General features: G+C 37.2%; 3 protein-coding genes across 9 annotated transcripts in view; 2 read left to right on the top strand and 1 right to left on the bottom strand.

Annotated features, from left to right (window-relative positions):
• Positions 1 to 1,045, top strand: part of LOC124637018 (bumetanide-sensitive sodium-(potassium)-chloride cotransporter-like) — a 36,187-nt gene extending 35,142 nt beyond the window's left edge. For both annotated transcript variants that reach the window (XM_047173331.1, XM_047173330.1), the window contains exon 20: positions 58 to 1,045. In XM_047173331.1, coding sequence (XP_047029287.1) covers positions 58 to 171 — 114 coding nt within the window. In that variant the 3' untranslated portion in view covers positions 172 to 1,045. The remainder of the gene's footprint in view (positions 1 to 57) is intronic.
• A 2,649-nt stretch (positions 1,046 to 3,694) lies between these two features.
• Positions 3,695 to 17,880, top strand: LOC124637135 (bumetanide-sensitive sodium-(potassium)-chloride cotransporter-like). The gene is made up of 19 exons (XM_047173479.1): positions 3,695 to 3,731; positions 9,431 to 9,519; positions 9,843 to 9,923; positions 10,261 to 10,441; positions 10,760 to 11,019; positions 11,183 to 11,291; positions 11,375 to 11,514; positions 11,903 to 12,094; positions 12,409 to 12,640; positions 12,962 to 13,083; positions 13,326 to 13,461; positions 13,616 to 13,827; positions 14,133 to 14,374; positions 15,077 to 15,312; positions 15,513 to 15,640; positions 15,800 to 15,954; positions 16,600 to 16,739; positions 17,038 to 17,171; positions 17,507 to 17,880. Exons 1-19 carry the CDS (start codon positions 3,695 to 3,697, stop codon positions 17,606 to 17,608), a joined length of 2,928 nt encoding a protein of 975 aa, XP_047029435.1. The 3' UTR covers positions 17,609 to 17,880.
• LOC124637136 (tyrosine-protein phosphatase non-receptor type 9-like) overlaps positions 17,867 to 19,827 on the bottom strand; it is a 49,128-nt gene continuing 47,167 nt past the window's right edge. For all 6 annotated transcript variants that reach the window (XM_047173484.1, XM_047173485.1, XM_047173483.1 and 3 more), the window contains one exon: positions 17,867 to 19,710. In XM_047173484.1, coding sequence (XP_047029440.1) covers positions 19,639 to 19,710 — 72 coding nt within the window. In that variant the 3' untranslated portion in view covers positions 17,867 to 19,638. The remainder of the gene's footprint in view (positions 19,711 to 19,827) is intronic.

Raw genomic sequence — 19,827 nt, 5'->3', positions numbered from 1 at the left:
GAACCATTTTTGATAAGAAGAAAATAATAATAAAATAATCCTTTTCTTTACTTCCAGGACTCAGTATCAGCCCCACTATACATGTCCTGGCTGGAGATGATGAGTCGCGACATGCCGCCGATGATGTTCGTGCGCGGCAACCACACCTCCGTGCTCACCTTCTACTCCTAGTTCTGTTGTATCTACTTGATTTCTAACCTTCTTCCCAAAAAGAGGTTCTCAATTCGGATGTCTGTTTGTTTTTTTAGTAACTTTTGTTTTATGTAAGTCCTTGATCAATTTCACTAACGCATCAGTAACGTGGTCAAATATAAATTAAAAGTATGGTTATTGGCTACATTTGGCTTAATTTCAAAATTTTATGGTAGCATGATTTACTGTTTTTATTGATCGAGTGCTTATATATGCGTTAAGATTCTAAGCAGCTAACAATTTCTGAGTACATTGGTATTTCATACCTTTATGTTAATAACACAAGTGTACGACTTTACAATGCAAGTATTGATATCGAACCAATATCTGTTCGATATTTACAACTACTTTAGAGTACAACACCCACATTGTTTGTATTAAATTAGACGAAGATTATGACAGATACCTATGTATTGCGTTAGTTAAATCATCTTCAATTTTAGGAACAGAGCTGTCAGTGACGTGTTGCTCTGTATGCCGAATTAATTTTTAAAAAAAACATATGTAGGTAACTTTTTTATAAGCCTTAGGATTTTAAAAATAATACTTAAAAAGTGAGCCTAGATTAAGCAATTCACAAAGGAAAATAGTTGTAAATTGCATAAATTGTAAGTACAATATTAAAAAATCATAACAGCTTACTTAACTTATATCATGAACAATAATGATGTACTTATTACATTAAACAGCCCAGCATTTTATCATTAACTTAAGGTAGTAAATAATAAGTACAATTATGTAGACTAAGTTTAGATCATAAGCTAGTTTAAAGGTTTTAACGAACCAATAAAATGAACAAATATTTTACCTAAGCACAATAAAAGTATTATGTAATTATTATTTATACAAATAAGGAGTACTTTTATTTGACAATGTCTTTAAGGCATCTATACCTACCTAATTAACCTTCATTCCCATCATCAAGGCGACAAGGTGAAATTATACAGCATATACAACATGTAACTTAATTAACGCACATCCTGAAATTAGTTTGTTCAGAATCGTTTACTCAATCGATTTATATCATTTTTAATATAGGTATTTTTTTATCCCAAAAATAATTAAACCTACGGAAATTATTGTCATATTAACCCTGTACAGTCAAAACAAATTCAAATAGACCGTAACTCAAAGTAATAAGACTTCGTGTATTGTCGGCTTTTTCCGTAGTTTCGTTATGTTGTGTCGAGTCGAGCGGCGCGCGGCGCGACTGTGTGCGTTGCGTGCATAGTAGTATGACCAAAAAGTTCTCCAAGAATTGGTATTAGGTACTAATTTAGTAAATAACAATGCATATACATGTTAAATTAAAAATTCAGTGTATGTATTATGATTATAACATAATATTCTAATTAGGGTGTTTGAGGGTGTGCGTTAATTACGTTACATGTTGTATATAGCTCTAAGGTTTTGGCACACCAATGTGCCTAATGTCTAGGACATGGTTTTTATCGCAATCATTGCCTTACCTTATATTTAAAACAGTTTAGAGTACCTTTTATAAAAAGTGAGCTCTAGCCAATCAAAGATACGCAGTGGGCCCAATATAGATCCTTGGGGAAATCCTTAAAATAACAAAAGTATTGAGTTTCGAACTGCAGTATTTCGTCTATTGTAAGTTCATAATTGAACGTGGTGCTGAACCTTACATATAGCACGATCAAAAAGGGTGCATCGTTTAATATGTTTTTACGAAAAAAAATTACAAGTAAATGTTGTAAAACCTTTATGATAAATTCGTTTCTATATAAGAAGTAATTTTAATGTATGCCTATTTTCTTGTGATTCATTAATGTTTTCTGAACATTAAACATTTTCATCAGTTTGCTATGAACTTTTTTCTGAAGTGTTAAATTTTATATAGGAAAGACAAACCAATTTTTGTACAATAAATGATGTTACCGCTACAAAAGTGTTTTATTCCGTAATTTATCCCATAAGCAACTTGGCTTTGGCTGATTTCATTCTCCTGCATCAAACTGGCTGACGGATTCACTAGGTTTTGTAAACACAAGTAGGTACACATACTACGTGCCGCCGATACAGGCGTATATGCACGCAGTAAGCAGGTAGGCGAGACCGGGAGTAAATACATTGGTATGAAATCTTACTTAGCTAATATGGCTGCTTTTTGAAGATATTAAGGAGAAAAGGGTACCAGAAACAAATAGTAATTAAACTGCTTAGCAACACCTTCTTTTGAAAAGCGTAATTATAAGCTATGCTGGTCTGACAAGAGCTGTTTGGCAGTTTCAAAGACAGATGCATACGGAAGTTTATAAACGAAATCAATAACAATAATTCTGTATCAGTTAACTTAACAATCTAAAGCAAAGAAGGATTCGGACAGCCTTCCTTAAATAACCATATGATTTGAAGAAAAATTCAAAGTGATCTGAATAGCATGTTTGGTATAGTAAATACGAGGTGAGTGCGACTACGTAACATCGAAGCGATTCGTTGTGTATGATCAATGTATCATGAGACGACCATTTACAACAGACCCGGTCTTGTTCTTCATTAGGTATATGTTAACCGTTTGGTAAAGTTGCGGTCAAAAGGACCGTGAGCATTATGAAGTTAATGATCACGGTTTGTGATTCCCGGTATCTATATATACGTGAAAAAATAGATTCGTTTTGCTAACGCATGGTTGTTTTTTTACTTTTATTGTAAAGCAAAAAAACTACATTGTTTGGGTGTATTAAAATAACTTCCACAGGTAGGTCGCTACCTGTGGAAATAATTTTCCACCTATAAATGTATTATGTACTTATTAATTAATTTTACTGATTGTTTCATCCACGGTTTCACCTGCGTCTCGAGGGAAATACTTTCCCCACATACCTCCAGTTTCATTAAAATCTATACTAATATTATAAAGCTGAAGAGTTTGTTTGTTTGTTTGAACGCGCTAATCTCAGGAACTGGTCTGATTTGAAAATTTCTTTCAGTGTTAGATAGCCCATTTATCGAGGAAGGCTATAGGCTTTTTATCCCGGTACGGAAAGTAGTTCCCACGGGATGCGGGTGAAACCGCTGTCAGAAGCTAGTCTATCATAAAAATAATAAAATAAGTCCGGTATTGTATGAAATGTGCAAAAATTATTAAATAAATATATAGAAGTAGATTAGAAATGCGTTAACTAGCATCATAGATACAATACAGCTAACCTTCTTTCGAGAATTCAGCATTTAAGTAAATAGCAGGTCCATTTATTTTAAAAAGTTAGGTAGGTACAGCTCGGTCCAACAGACCACGAGAATACTAACGAGTTGTAATGTCTTGTAGAGGCGAGCCAGGAGTTCAAAATTAATTGGCTGGCCAGTAACCGGTGAAGTGCGGTACCGAAGCAGTTGCCACGAGTCCGCGGCGGTGGATCCTCACGACTAATTAGCCGAGCTAATTATTTGAAATTGAAACGCGTTCCGAGGCGAATTAGTGAGACTTTTTTGTTGATTAATTATAAAGTACTCGTATTATATTACATGTCTAGGTATAATGGATGAAAGGCTTCTGAAAAGCCATGACGAACTAGGTAAGTACAAAATCATTTTCAACTAATTTCCCAAGAGGAATTTTTCAATTCGACTGCACGTTTTTTAAAATATGCAAGGTCGTTTTCTGGAAACTTGGGCCGATTTGGAATGTTTTTTTTTGCATCAGATGGTATTACACCTACCTACTCGCTATGTGAGCCCATCGTCATCAAGTCAGGATCTGATTACGAACTCTTCAAAAATGTAGCCACGCAACAACCATTTTGATTTGCTTCGGGAAGTTTCTTATTTAAAGGGACACTTGTTCCTACTTTCTTTAATAGCAGCGTTTTACCTGAAATAAAACGCATATTAAAATACTTACCTAATTCGAGGCTTATAATATGAGATAGGCACTTCCGTTTCCCGTAGTCTTTGACATTTGAGCTACTTTTTAGTTCTCTTTTTATACCATAGAGGGCGTGTTTCCGGTGTCTCAGTAGGCAGTCGGTAAAATTATTTGAAACTCATTGGCTTCTGTTATAATCACCAGGCAGTTATAAAGTAAGCCTCGAATTAGGTAAGTATTTTAATATGCGTTTTATTTCAGGTAAAACGCTGCTATTAAAAGTACTTGACCGTAATTCGAGGCTTATAATATGAGATGTGTTTGTTTTCGCCTGGTGAGACATGGAAACACCGAAAGACAGATACGCCAATGTGATACTTGAATAACTCCAAATATGTGATAAGGAAAATAAAAATAAACTACTTGGTTATTATCTGTAATTACCATTTATTAAAAATAATACACATAAACTTTGTATTTCAACCAGTATTCATAGCATTATTTATTCAACAAATATTTTAAATCAAAGAATTTATAATCTTCCAAAGGAGATAGTTTATTACAATAAGTTTGATTAAATCAGTTTATTAAGTTTGATTACATATTGACAATATATCATTTTGTTCATCAATTATTATTAACTCAACACATAACACAAACAAAATAACAGGAACTTATTTTTAATTAACAGGTTGAAAAAATCTAGTAATCTGTGTAGAATCACAAGTATTCATAGGTATAATTTCTCGCTTATAAAATTTCTGAAAGGTATTAGCTGAGCGCCAATTTCCCCGAGATAATATGTCATCAAGAGGATAATTTAACCAATTCTTTGAGGCCACTGCTGACCTTGTGCTACCAGGGGTAACATTAATATTGGCATCTTTAAATAAGTGCCTTAACCACCCTGATATGACTGCCCGAGACGCAGCTTTAGGAAGACCCCTGACTGTCATGAATAAGTTATTTGATCTAGCCGTGTCTCTTCTTTCTTTTAACAATGCTATTATATGATTTATCCAAAAAACTGGATCTAATTGTTGGTTTTCTTTATTTGCTATTAATTTCCAACCCGATTGTTGGTAGTCCTCTTTATCGGTTTTTGAACCGAATTCTGGCCAAAAAATAATAGAATCGTTTGATTGAATGCAATGATTCGAGTCAACCTTAAGCAAAGTTAAATCATGCACTCTGCGCCCGGAACATAACAGCAACAGAATAGCTGTATGTCGAGAACTTTGATAACAATTATTTATATCTACTGAATAACTCGACAGATATTGAACTAAAACATCTATATCCTATATTGGTGATTTAATAGATCTAGGATTTTTTAATGAAATTGATTTTAATATATGCCTAACTAAAACATGTGAACTGAGTTGGCTAGACGTGTCGGCAGAACAAAGGGTGGAAACAACGGATTTGTGTAAGAGAATTGTGTTATATGATAAACCATGAAATAAGTGCAAATCAGCCAAAAACTTTGCCAGTTGAGATCCGCTAGGTTTTTTAAAATTCACTTGATTCTTTTTAGCCCATGACAGCCATCGCTCCCACGCAACTTTATATGTCTTAAGCGTGGATGATCTCCAAGATCCTTTTAATAAAGTTATCTGATTACAAGACCAATCACCTAAGTCCTCTGTCCACCCCCACATTTCCAAACCTCGAGAGTTAGGTCTTTCACGTTCGGTGGCGGAAGACCGGTTGACGTGTCTATTAGGTTTTGGGGTAAGTTTTTCAGGGTTATGGGGGCCGCTAGAGCTCTCGCTTTGAGGTCGGCTCGCCAAAACACTTTCTGCCAGCGAGGCACTACTAGAAGAAATACTCCCTGCGATTGGTTGAGGTGAGACAGTACCTTTGGTACCAGAAATGGAGGGGGAAATATCCACGCTAGTGGGTAATTCCACGGTATGCTGAACGCATCGTAAAAAAGTGCTTTTGGGTCTTTCTGATCCAATGACACGTAGTTGTAAACCACGTGAGCTTTTTGTGATGCAAAGAGATCTATCAACGGAGTTCCCCATTTCTTGAAAATTGTTTCCAGACACCCTGGCATTAAGTGCCACTCCGGTAGACGTCGATGCCTTGACAGGTGATCGGCGTGGTTGTTGTATCTTCCCGGAATATGGTGAATGTTGAAAACAATTTGATACTGGTCTAGTAATGTTAACAGTTTGTAGGTTAACTTCATCAATGCTGCAGATTTTGTCCCCCCCTCTTTCCTTAGATAGGCTACTACAGTTTGATTGTCGCATTGTATTAGGACAGAGCTGCGACTGAGGTTTCGTCCATGTGACTGGATGACGTGTAAGATTGCAAGCATTTCCTTCAAATTGCAATGCAATTTTTTCTCTTTTGGACACCATGGGCCTGATAGACTGATGTTGTCTAACTGGGCACCCCACGCGATGTCTGATGCATCGGTTGTAAGGAAATGTGCCGGAGAGGGACAGTGAAGGGTTGTCGGTAGATGACAATTGTGCTGCCACCAGCTTAGTTCGTCTCGAACGGGTTGAGGAATGGTCGCACCTTGTAGAGGGCGTTTCGACATCGAATTCATGAACTTCAAGAGCTGCCGATGATGCAGCCGGCCCCTTGGAACTACAAAGCTTGCGAAGTTCAACACTCCTACAAGGCTCTGAACTTCTGTCATTGTAACTTGTAACTGACTCAACATTAAACTTATCTTTTCCTTGAGCTTGGATACTTTTTCGGGTGGCAAAGATTTTGAATTTTCCCAAGTTCTCCACATTACACCAAGGAATGTTATGCCTTTTTGTGGGATCGTAACGGATTTCTCCAAATTGACGCACCATCCCAGTGTCTGAAGAATATCTAAGGTTATTTGGACATTTTTCTTTAAAATAGTGGCGTTTTGATGTGCTAGTAAAATATCGTCCAAATAAACTATTATTCGAATGTTCTTTTGCTGACGTAAGACTTGGGCGATCCAGTTGGTTAGTGTGGAGAAGGTCTTGGGAGCCGCACTCAGGCCGAATGGAAGACAGGTCATTTCTAGTATTTCCCCGTTGTAAATTAGTCGTAGAAACCGACGATGCGTTTTTGCAATATTCAGGTGAAAATAAGCCTGACTCAGGTCTATTTTGCACAGCCAGTCGTCTGGTTGTAAGAAATCGGGAATTCGATACATATTTATGAGGCGAAATGGCTCTGTTTTCACAAACTCGTTTAAGGCCTTGAGATTGAAAATTGGCCGCTGGGACCCGTCGGATTTTGGAATAAGGAACATGTGGGATATGAAGCTTGGTGACGGTGGAACTGGCTGTAAAATGCCTTGAGCTTTCATTTTCTGCACAATTTTTGTCATAGCCTCTGATTGTTGTGTTTGAAATTTGTGATTGGTCTTTGGTGTTATTAGTGGAGGTTTTCGAACAAACGGTATGCGATAACCTCTTATTAGTTTTAATATAATTTCGGGAGCCCCCATTTCCACCCAGTTCTCGTAATAGTGGATTAATTGTCCTGCCTGGAATGACTTCGAGTCATTGCTCGTGACGTCTGGGTTGTCCTCTAGAGGCGGAGGAAGCTGCTCGTCCTCTGCCTCCTCTTTGTGGTCCACGAAACTTCGAGTTTCGGGATTGAAAGGAACCTCTTACCTTATCAGAAGTTGTGCTAGTATAATAACTTTGTGGGTTATACTTAGCATGTTGGTATCCACCCTTCGAGGGTTGTACCACATTTTGAAAATTATTGTATGCGTCAGTTTGGTTGCCATTCGATGGCACTGTAAACTTCTTGGTGCTAGTTCCCTTCGAGGGAAAGCGAATGTTTTTATTTTGTACTCTGTGAGAATTCTCAGTTTTTAGGGGCCAGAAGGATTTCCGAATCCCCCCCGCTTTATCTAAGGCAGATGAGAAAGCCTCGGCCTCAAAAATGTGCGTATTGGAAGGTGGTATCTTGATAAGAGCCATTCTAGTAACTGGATCTTTAACATGCTTAAGAATGGTATCCCTTCTAACTTCAATAATTTCGGACCTATGCCCACAAACGAGTTGTAACAGATCAGATGAAACTTTATGAAAATCGCCTTTTAAAAATAAATCATTAATTTTATCGTTAAAATTATTTAAATCAAAAGAATCAGACTTAGCCCATGTAAGTAAATTACGCAAATTTTCTTGTAAGCACTCTTTTTGTTTCAAAATACAAAATGTCAAAGCGGCGTAAGTTTTATCAGCTTTGGCTAAATGTGGAAGTGAATCGTATGCACGAATTTCGCCATTGCACTCGAGATCTACAAAACCAGGAGAGTGATTATATAATTTTTGAGTTTCTGCATATCTTACTTCGGACCAGGCCGAGTTTCCTAAACGTTGCGCGTCATTTAACATTGTAATAAATTTATTTGGGGTTTTAGGAGTTAAAGGTTCCTTTAGTTTAGTTTCCAGATTAAAGGAAAAATCCACGTTCCCCGTGCAATCTAAATTTTGTTCATTAACTTCCACGACATCATCAAAAAGTTCACCACTAACCCGTGAATATATAGAGACTTGTTCATAATAGTCACAATTATTACTTTGAGGCGGCTGGGAAATAAGGTTCCGCAGTTCGCTAATTTCTTTCGATAATTTATCATAGTCAGAATAACGCTTATTTTTCTTACGGCGGTGCCGACGTGATCGCTTACGGTTATCCGAAGAAGACGAGCTGGATGAAGAGCTACTGGAACTAGAACTAAGGCTTCGAGCCCTTTTCCGTTGTAAACCACTCGGTCCAGGTCTCGGCTCGTCTTCCTTCGACGGTACATTAGTTTCACTCATTCTGAAATACAGATAACGTTAAAAAAGTTCTAAATAAAAATAATACTACCTACACTAGGATTAATAATATTGAACGGTAAAACCGTTTGTAAAATAAAATAATTGTACCCGTAGGTATATGCATATGCAGTCTATCCTCGTAATGGATACCGTAATAGTCGAAGTATTGTAAAAAACGATGTTTAAAATATGATAGTTTTGGATAAGTATACTAGTAGGTACTGAAAGTAAAACTATAAACTTTAACACTTCGAAACTGCAAGTAGTAGGTAATATAATGACATATAATAATGAGTATTTTATACTTACATACTTGTTCGACTTCAACTTAACTTTTTAACTGTAAAAATAATGTATAACTGTAGCGTTTGGAGAATTTGTGCGCTTAACTGAGCGAACAACCTTCTGCTACGGGAACAAGAACGCCAATGAGTTTCAAATAATTTTACCGACTGCCTACTGAGACACCGGAAACACGCCCTCTATGGTATAAAAAGAGAACTAAAAAGTAGCTCAAATGTCAAAGACTACGGGAAACGGAAGTGCCTATCTCATATTATAAGCCTCGAATTACGGTCAAGTACTTTTAATACTTAAGTTGTAATGTAAAAAATATTTTCAGCATTAAAAACTCGAAAAATAACCACTTCAATGGGACCCGAGATGACATATGACATCCACAGGAGAAGAATTAGTTCAAGAGATGAGCTGGTAGGTTACATACATGAATCCATACAATTTGATACTTGAGAGATATATGACGCCTTAAAACGTAGAAAATTTTGCGACTCCTATTCGTTTATTAATTTTAAATTGTCTATTTCCATTCCCCCTTTTTTAATTTTTTCATAGTTTTCCCACACTATCCAATAAGATGACGAATGTCACAACTGATCTAAGAGCAACAGTGAAACCTAGAAGGTACTGCGATTGCAGTACGGCTGATACAGGATTATTGTTACCTTGACAGCCTCTGGCAGAGAAAAAATAAAATATATTAAAGTGGTTTTCAAATGATTTTCTTATGACTTCAGGCAGGGTCTACATCTTCTAGACACGGGGAGCCTACTCCTGAACTCACGACATACGGAGGCATTAAATTAGGATGGGTGCAGGTATGGCTATTTTTCTATTACCTTTTTCTTAACTGTTGAAAGTAATAATAATACGAGTATCACCATGAAATAGTCTGCTTTTAGTAGACACACAAAATAATGCGTACATTGTTTTTCTCATTCGTGTTAGAGATTTTTACTCCAAAACTTAAAAAAGTAAAAAACTCCACCCTTCAAAGAATAACATGATATACCATGATTTAATTTTGACATAGTAATAGAATCACTTGTATTCAGAATTTAGAAGACCAGCTTCCCGAATAAGATGGTTACTGCCGTACATTCATTCAATTTTTTTGCGAATATGGGTACAAGGAGATCTGTTTCTGCTGGATAGGGCGTATTAATACCATGCTTGCTGAACATTTGGGGTGTGATGCTGTTCCTTCGCATGGCGTGGATCGTGGCGCAGGCGGGCATAGGCCTCTCCATCCTCATCATCTTCATATCGGGAGTGGTGTGCTGCATCACTACGCTCTCTCTCAGCGCTATATGCACTAATGGTGAACTTCAAGGAGGTAACGTAAGAGATTAAGTACCTATTTCTTAATTGTTTTTCTATATTTTGATTTGTGGTTTGAGAGGACTGAAGGTTTGAAAAAAAAATGTAGACATTCATCGCATTCGGCTAAACAGTTTTGAATCCTAACAACGTTTTCATTAACGTGAAGCCATTTTGTTATTCCAATAATAGAGGCGAAATTTTAGATATCAAGAACAGTAGTAACTCATTTGATAGATATGACAGCTAATTATTATGAATAGTTTGTGATGCACCTTCCATCCACCTGGAAAATGAGACCCGGCCTAAAACATCTGTGTTTATGTTTTTATAGGTGGCGTATATTTCCTCGTGTCCAGATCTTTAGGTGCAGAGCTCGGTGCATCAGTGGGAATAATATTCGCGTTTGCAAATGCTGTGGCAGCCAGCATGAACACTATAGGATTTTGCGACTCACTCAACGAATTGCTCAAGGCCAATAGTGTTAAAATAATAGACAATGGTCCGAATGACACGCGAATTGTTGGCGCCATAGCTTTGTTCGTGATGTGTGTTATATGCGCCATCGGCATGGACTGGGAAACTAAGACTCAAGTAAGGAGGTTAATACTTGCTGTCCCTATAGTTTATTATCTCTCTTTTTTCATTTTTAAATGTTCTTCGGAGGCAATATGTAGCCATAATTAAAATAGCAATCATATTTCCTCAATCCTCGTCTATATAATGATTTGCTAATTTTACGTATTTGTTATTCCAGAACTTTTTGATTACTGTCATACTTACAGCGATAGCAAATTTCATACTTGGTGCAGCTCTTGGCCCAGGCTCAGATCAAGACAAAGCTCGCGGTTTTGTGGGACTCAGTTGTAAGTCATTTGAACACTCATCACATCTATAAACATATACTAAGTACCATCTAATATCGCTTAAGTTATATTGTTTTTTACAGTGGAACAGGCTCGAGTAAACTGGTCGCCTGATTTTCGGTACAGTGAGGGATCATACCACGATTTCTTCAGCGTTTTTGCTATTTACTTCCCCGCTGTAACAGGTGTTCAAGCAGGTGCCAATATTTGTGGTGATCTAAAAGTAATTATTATTTGATATCTAACTAAAAAATATAAATTAATATTTTGCTATATCGACTGCAAGCAAGCAATACCTCCTATCTGACTCAGGGTGGATTTTAAAGGGGAACAATAAAACTTAATAAAATCCTTATTCCGAGGAAGGTATAATGAGATACTGAAAATCCAAGTTTTCTTTTTCTAAGCATAGTAGTGATTAATAAAGTTTTTTGTTTTTATTTTGAATCTAAAGGTAGTTTATGGTAGATACAAGTTTTTTGGTTTTTTGAAACAAAAATGTCAGATAGGAGGTATTGCTTGCTTGCAGTCGATATAACATTTTTGAAGATTGCTTGGATGATTAAAACCTCTTTAGTAAAATATCATCAAGTTACACATCCTCTGCGCAGGATCCAGCGACGGCCATACCTAAAGGGACGTTCCTAGCTCTAGCCATATCTATAACATCATACCTGACGATGGCAACACTGTCAGGAGTGGGGGGCTTGAGAGATGCATCTGGCAACACCACCGACATCGCTAATGGCTCCATTAGCGATTGCAAGCCTAACTGCAACTATGGACTCCACAATAGCTACGAAGTAAACCTCTCACTTTATACTAATATTATAAAGCTGAAGAGTTTGTTTGTTTGAACGCGCTAATCTCAGGAACTACTGGTCTGATTTGAAAAATTCTTTCAGTGTTAGATAGCCCATTTATCGAGGAAGGCTATAGGCTATATATGTTTTATCCGGGTTCGTGCAGAGGTTTCCACGGGATGCGGATGAAACCGCTGGCAGAAGCTAGTCTAAAATATTTTATGGTTAATTACTAAAAACATGATTTTTTAATATATGTATATGTTATTTTATTATTTTATAAAGTTTTATCTTTTTTCTGTCCTCTTCTCCAGATAATGCATCTCATGGCATTCTTCGGGCCTCTGATCTACGCGGGGTGTTGGGCAGCCACCCTGTCAACTGCTCTGACGAATCTACTATCAGTGCCACGGCTGATCCAAGCGCTGGGCTTCGACCGCATATATCCCGGACTCATCTTCTTTTCAAAGAGATACGGTCGACACGGCGAACCGTACAGAGGATATGTGCTGACCTTCTTGGTGTCCGTTTCTTTTCTGCTCATTGGTAATGATTTTGGAATGACCAAACTGCTATTGAGATTCAATTGTTATCCAATTGTCACATCATAGCCCCAGGTTTGTAAGGTAATGAGTGTGATGAAGTTCCCACAAAATGCGTTTGAGTCAGCAGGATACATCTGTTTTGATAAAGTTGCCTTTTCTTGCATACCAAACTCTACTATTAAAATAAACACGTCCTAGGTTTCCAAAACTTATTTTTGTGACCTACAGATGATTAGAAGTTAACATCTTTAAAAATCCATAAAATAATTATGACTGACAACCAATATAATTATGTACTGACAATTAAATAAAAACTTTACAGCGGACTTGAACACGATAGCACCGTTGATCACCAACTTCTACCTCGCCTCGTACGCGCTCATCAACTTCTGCACATTTCACGCGGCATTCTTCAAACCTCTCAACTGGAGACCACGGTTCAGGGTATATTATGTTTACCTACCTGTTCATTAACCGACTTGCTCTTAAAAAGTATAATAATTTGAATAGAATGGTGGGAGACTCATAATAGATAGATTAATAGTCCAATATCGCTGACAGTGATAGGTACAACATAATGTATTTTCCTCTCCGAAGTATAAAAGCCATTTTCATGAATTCGAAGGAATTTCTGCTTTTAAAAAATGTGTGATGGCTCTTAATGTAATTGATCCGCTTGTTTCCAGTTCTACAACACGTGGGTGTCGCTGAGCGGCTTTTTATTGTGTCTCGTCATAATGATGGTCATCAGCTGGGTGATGGCACTCCTCACCACCTTCATTTTCATCACACTCTATCTCTTGGTACTCTATAGGAAGCCAGGTAAAATTTTCTTCAGCTTTATGGAATCCAGCTTAAATATTGAGGATTTTGCAAAAATAAGGGTAAAAATTATATTAATTATAGGGTCATTAAATCTGTAAAAAGTAAAATTGAAAAGTCAGGCCACCATATCCATAGTATTTGAATATTTCAGAGACCAGCTGGGGCAGTAGTACGGACGCCCAACGTTACCAGGAGACCATCTCGTCGATAGTGCAGCTGTACCACATGACTGCTCACGCCAAGGCATTCAACCCTCAGCTGCTGATACTCTCCGGGAAGCTCGAAGCCAGGCCCTGGCTGGTAGACCTCGGAACTCTCATCACTAAGACCGGATCGTTTATGATTTTGGCAGAAATTGAACCAGTAAGCCTTTCTTGTAATAGGTGTGATGCACGGAACACTTTTCTCCTATGTACTACTCTATTATATTCCTTATGCACTCTTTATACTCACTTATGTACACCTCAATATACTCCGTTCTGTACCAACCACCCCTATGAACTCCTACTCCCTCATGTCCGTAAATGTGAGTGTTGAACATGTGTGTAGGTATGTGATGGATATGCTCACAACCTTTTTTGAGGACCGGATCTTCTTCATCGTTTTATTTATCAATCACTCGCTTATGAATGTAGGTAGAGAGATTGAAAGAACAAAATCCCCTGCAGACGGAGCTGAGCCGGATGGAGCGGAATCAGCGACAGCTGGCAGGAGAAGAATGGCTGCGGGAGCGCAAGCTGCGTGGGTTCTACGTGCTCATCCAAGGCGAGGAGCCGGAGCGGTCGCTGCGGGCGCTGGTGCAGGCCACGGGGCTCGGCCGCATGGCGCCGAATATCGTGCTCTACGGCTTCAAGTACAACTGGGCTGCCTGCTCGCACAACGACCTGCTGGCCTACTACCACATGATACGGTCAGTCGGGAAAACCGAACTTTTAAGTTATTACAACTCTTTATCTTTATGTGTCTTAGAAAATGCTTCCTTTTTGGTTTTTATCTGTTTAGCAGTATTTCTAAGCATTATCACATTAGAATTAAATAGTCTTTCTAGTGTATAGGTACAAGAAAAAAAAAGTGAGCTTCGGTAATCTTAAATTATACTAGAATATATCGGGTGTGTCGTTCACAATCACATTGAATTCTATCACATATACTTTATGATATTCTATGGTGAATTGTAAAAAAAATAACCTAATCCATTCAGTGGTTTAGCCACAGGAGTCATTTTTCGTTTTTATAATTTACAACATCATGTGTAAAGCAGAAATAAAGTTAGGAGTATCGAATGTTTTGATCAGTTGACAGCTGTCAGTTTTCAAGGGTGAATTACAGTTGTTTGTAATGACTGACTTTTATATCGTGTTCTAATTTTCTCACATTTTTATTATATTTACTTTGTTTGAAAAATTCATTTTTTTATTTTTACGTATTTTTCTTCTTTCTTTGTGGTAATGGACATATATTAACCAGTATATTAACGCATTTCATTTAATGTGATTATGAACGACACACCCGATATAGAACTGCAGCCACACTAAGCTAAGGTGTAAGATTAGCTAACTACTAGATAATAACATAGAATCACTATGGTGCCTTACATACGCTCTATCCCCAGGTTGACATTCCGATTCGAAATGTCCGTGGCGATCTTGTACGTTCCAACCAACATGCGCCCTAAGAAAAAGCCACCATCGTCAGTGCCTTCTCCCGGAGCGGACACTGGTGCGCCGCTTGAGTACTACGAAGATCGAGCGACGCGATTGCGAACGCTCGCGGTCATGAGTTCCACTTCCGATGTCAACTTACAGCAATCTACGACACACTATGAGGTTAATGATTTTTCTAGAAGGAGTAAGTATATTTTTATTTAATTTTTTAAGCACCTATAAGACAACTTGTCCTTTTTTTTTTCCATTTTATTCTATTTATTCTACTTTTCTGACTATATTCGGCACTAGCCAAATAAATGGCTAAGCCCTATTGAATACTGGCGAAAGCGATAATATGTCTTAGATGTTTTGTCGAAGTATTTGTTATCTTTTATTTTAAAGGTAACACACCACCACCTGTGAGAGAGAGAGAGAGTTACGATGCAGTATCTCTAAGGCTCTCACCGTCTCAGATCAGTCGCACGGGGGCCCGCAGAATTGGAGCCTACAAACCTTTGACGTTCAACAGCGTAATAACAATTTGATTAATTTCTTCCTACTCGTTTAATATAGATATTAGAGAGAATGAACCACATATCTAAGTAATTTGTTGTATGAATTAAATTCTAATGTTTTTTCTTATTTTATAACACTCAAAATATGAACTGTATGCCCTTTCCTTGTATCAGAATAGTATTTTAGACGCATGGTGGCTGTATGACGACGGTGGCATGAACATTCTTCTGCCTTACATAATAGCTAGAAGAAGTGTTAAAGAGAAAATGATGCTGAGAATATTTGCTCTTCCTCGAGGGAAAACACCAATAATTGAGGCACAGAAACAGTAAGTGCACAGTGGATCGATTCTGTAGATTAAAACTAGTATAAGTTAGACCCAGGCTCCACCAAAATGAAGACGCGAAAAACGGACCGTAGATGATCTTAAATAAACAATAGAATATCGTTATTCAGACGTATCGTCTAAACTAAACCTAAACAAAGGAGAACATAAGGGGATTGTGTACTTCCTTATATACTTACTTTATTATTCCCATTATGTACACCCCTCATGTACTCCCATTACACAAGGTGTTGATTTGCATTTGTGCAATATTTCAGTAAATTGACAAACAATACGTAAATAATCGATTGGAATTACAGTAAACGGCAAATAGATAATATTATGCGCTGCTTTTTTTGTCATTGTAATGTCGTACCTAGTATTTCAGAAGTAACCCAATTTTATGAATGAAATTTATCTAGACTAATATTATAAAGCTGAAGAGGTTGTTTGTTTGAACGCGCTAATCTCAGGAACTACTGGTCCGATTTGATACTATTTCTTTCAGTGTTAGATAGCCCATTTATCGAGGTAGGCGGTACGGGAAGTAGTTCCCACGGGATGCGGGTGAAACCGCCGGCATAAGCTAGTGAATAATATATGGAATAAAAAATATTTACTTCAAAATTGATATCTACTTGTCGTCAGGATGTCGTCCCTACTGAAGAAGTTCCGCATAGACTACACACAGCTGACAATGGTGACGGGCCTCGCAGACAAGCCAGCCGCCTCAACGTGGACTTTGTTTAACAACATGATTAAGAACCATAGAACGGTTAGCGATGACGGTAAGGAATAAAAGCAGGTGCAATTGTTGTTGCTATTATTATTTTAGGACATGAAGAATTGAAGACCCGGTTTCACTGGTTGTCGATAGTGTCAATAAGTTAACTAACTGTCCCATAAGTTCCTAATAGGCTGTCGGAGACTTCGTCAGTAACCGTTGAAACTGGCCATAAATATAGACTATTCCATATTTTCTATCTATTATATTATCCATCTATAATATTCTAAAGGTATATGTATCTTGAGGATAATAAATCCCTACTACTAGCTAGGTAAAATGACTACTATTTCATATTTCAGAGACCCTTATATCGGATGAAGAAGCAGTGCGACTATACGACAAGACTTCCAAGCACTTGAGACTGCGAGAGCTGCTGATAGAGAACTCTTTCGGCGCAGACTTTATCGTCATGACGTTGCCTTTTCCCAGACAGGTAAATTCAGTTTCTAAAGTAGCTGAAGAAATCGAAATTTTGAAAAACTGCTAAACACCATGTCGTCGGTAAACTTACCAGAGTACCTATTTATCTAGTTTATTGAAGTCTAGGTGTTGAATTAATATTGTTAAGAAATGTTGACGCTTTACGTTTTTAGACACTTTAAAAAGTGTAGTCGTTCTGCTACTTTTGACTCTGACCATACAACAATATATTTACCATCCAAGTACAAATCATTTCATACTAGTTTCAATCTATAGATATATCATTGTTTTTTTATTGCATATTCTTTTTATATTTGCATGTGATTCAATGAATAATCCACTTTGCAGGGCATATCAGCGGCTATGTATATGGCTTGGATGAGCGTCATGAGTCAGGACATGCCGCCGCTCCTCTTCGTGCGTGGCAACTCCACTGTCGTCATCGCATAGCTCATATTATCGCTACAAGTTAATATCGATTATATATCAAATTGATTAATTAATCTTCTAAGTAAGCGTTGGTGTCCACAAGTGTATATTGTAAAATCTTGGTTGCACCACTTTAACGCTAAACCAAACCACAACCAGCCGTATACTTGCCACCCATTGGTTAAATCGGCGATTTGACAACTGTGGTTCGGTTATCGTTAAAGATAGATGGTGAAACTCACCGTTAGTATAATGTGATGATAAACAAAACTAGTAAAGTCAATATATTACAAGATTTTTTATTTCACACGTATTTTCACAAGGGTTTTAATTTAAATTTAGAACAGAAAGTAATTATAAAGTATTTACAGATATAAGAATCAACAGACGTTTCAGATTAACAATTACTTAATATGAAACAATGTTATAAGAGAAACTTGTTTGGATACATTGTTATTTATTTAGTGTCAGACCAACGTACTATCGCTCGCAGGACTGCATAACAAATATTTACACCGAGTGCCAAATAAAATAATAGTATTGTTTACAAGTATGTCGTGCGCGGGAGAGTAAGCGGGCCTGAAGCACCGGGAGGCAGAGTACACGACAGTTAACACAAGGATAGTTCGAGCAACAGTGTATGGCGCGGAGGGACTGTACAAGAGATTCACATTGCAGGAAGGAAACTGTCCGCGCGGACAAACAGAACTCTCGTCTACTGCGATATGTACGTTACGTAACAGGACGGCGATTCTAAATATATAGATCTGTCATTCATTAGATATGTCGCTATGCTTTCTATGAAAAATAAATATGTTGTCACTCCAAAATATACTCCTTTACTTTCTTCACATTTATTGTTATTTATTATACTTATATTTCAAAAGAACATGTTAAAAATAAAGATTGATTTCAACAAGAGGGTTATAATAAATTTACGCTAGTACGACGGGCCGCGTGTAAACTTTTAGAACATATTAACATTACTCAGTCTATGTCAAATTTATAATGTTTAGTTGCAGAACGAACAATTCGCAAAATCTTCAATAGCTGTTAAAATAATTGTCAACTTATATTTGTAAATTCAATCTAACTAAATCAGTGCATGCTTAAATAATTAATGGCATACAATGCTCATATTCTCTTTTTACTATATGCTAACTGTAAAACATTGTAATAACATATAGATTTTAGTTAAAAATAATGAAGAAAGTCATGTAAAAAATTACGTCCATGGCTATTGGAAATTTCGCGAATCGAACATCCTGGAACAAACAGTTTATAATATAATAAATTTATAATAATTCGTAACGACGTCTAGATGCCTCAGTGCATACAATTCATATAATAGCTCGACGTGAGCGTTGACGATTATAAAAATGTATAATACATATCATTATGCGACAATACGCGAATGAAATATATAAATGATTAACATGAATTAACGTTTTAAGCCTACCAGCACCTCAACGTATATAAAATCGTGCGAAACTTTGAATTCAGCGGTCACATGTACAGTACATATTATGATTTCATGGCATTTACATAATAATAATTTATTGAAATACAAAATAAACATAACTACATAAGTTACAGACAAAACTTCACACAGCCATAACTCCTTACATTGTATAAATAAATATTTAAAACCTAAATAATCGTGGAAATATTTTTGGTTACAAAGATTTTTATAATATGCAAATAAATACTTGTTAGGAGGCTTCCTTCCCATTATCTGATATTTATTTGAGTTCATATTCATGGTAGAGGAACGTTTCTTCATTGAATGTATATTTAGCTTAAGCTATGAGCTGACAGCCGATGCGGCACCTCGTCGTAGCATGCAGACGTCCGTCGTGTTCCGCCGCTTCTATACTAATGAACACATATCTCGTTTGTGCAGTTGTGGCGGCGTTACAAGGTTACGTCGGTCGGGCCGAGACACGTGGGTGGGTGGGACAGCAATATAAACACTGTATAGTTAGTAGTCACTTGGCTAACATTCACTGCACTGCGGCTCACAGGACGCCGCAGGACGGACGAGACAGTCTTCATTCGGATTCCTCCTCATTATCTTCATCGAACCCGGTCAGGTCCGCAGAGTCTAGGTAGCCATGCATAACCTGTAACAACAATTAATATGTTGATTAAATTTGTTGGGGAACAAGCTATTTGCATAATCGTCGCCGGTTGATATCTAGCTCGAGAGACTAAAATTTACATAAAATAAAGTATTATTA

Source organism: Helicoverpa zea, chromosome 15 (genome assembly GCF_022581195.2).
Source record: "Helicoverpa zea isolate HzStark_Cry1AcR chromosome 15, ilHelZeax1.1, whole genome shotgun sequence".
Classification (NCBI taxonomy): Eukaryota; Metazoa; Arthropoda; class Insecta; order Lepidoptera; family Noctuidae; genus Helicoverpa; species Helicoverpa zea.
This window is presented reverse-complemented; position numbering and strand designations above follow the sequence as displayed.

Coding starts and splice junctions, on each gene's coding strand:
- LOC124637135 (XM_047173479.1), top strand. CDS start 3,695: ATGGATGAAAGGCTTCTGAAAAGCCATGACGAACTAG. Junction 9,924..10,260: donor TTAAATTAGGATGGGTGCAG/GTATGGCTATTT, acceptor TCTGCTGGATAG/GGCGTATTAATACCATGCTT. Junction 11,020..11,182: donor ACTGGGAAACTAAGACTCAA/GTAAGGAGGTTA, acceptor TTGTTATTCCAG/AACTTTTTGATTACTGTCAT.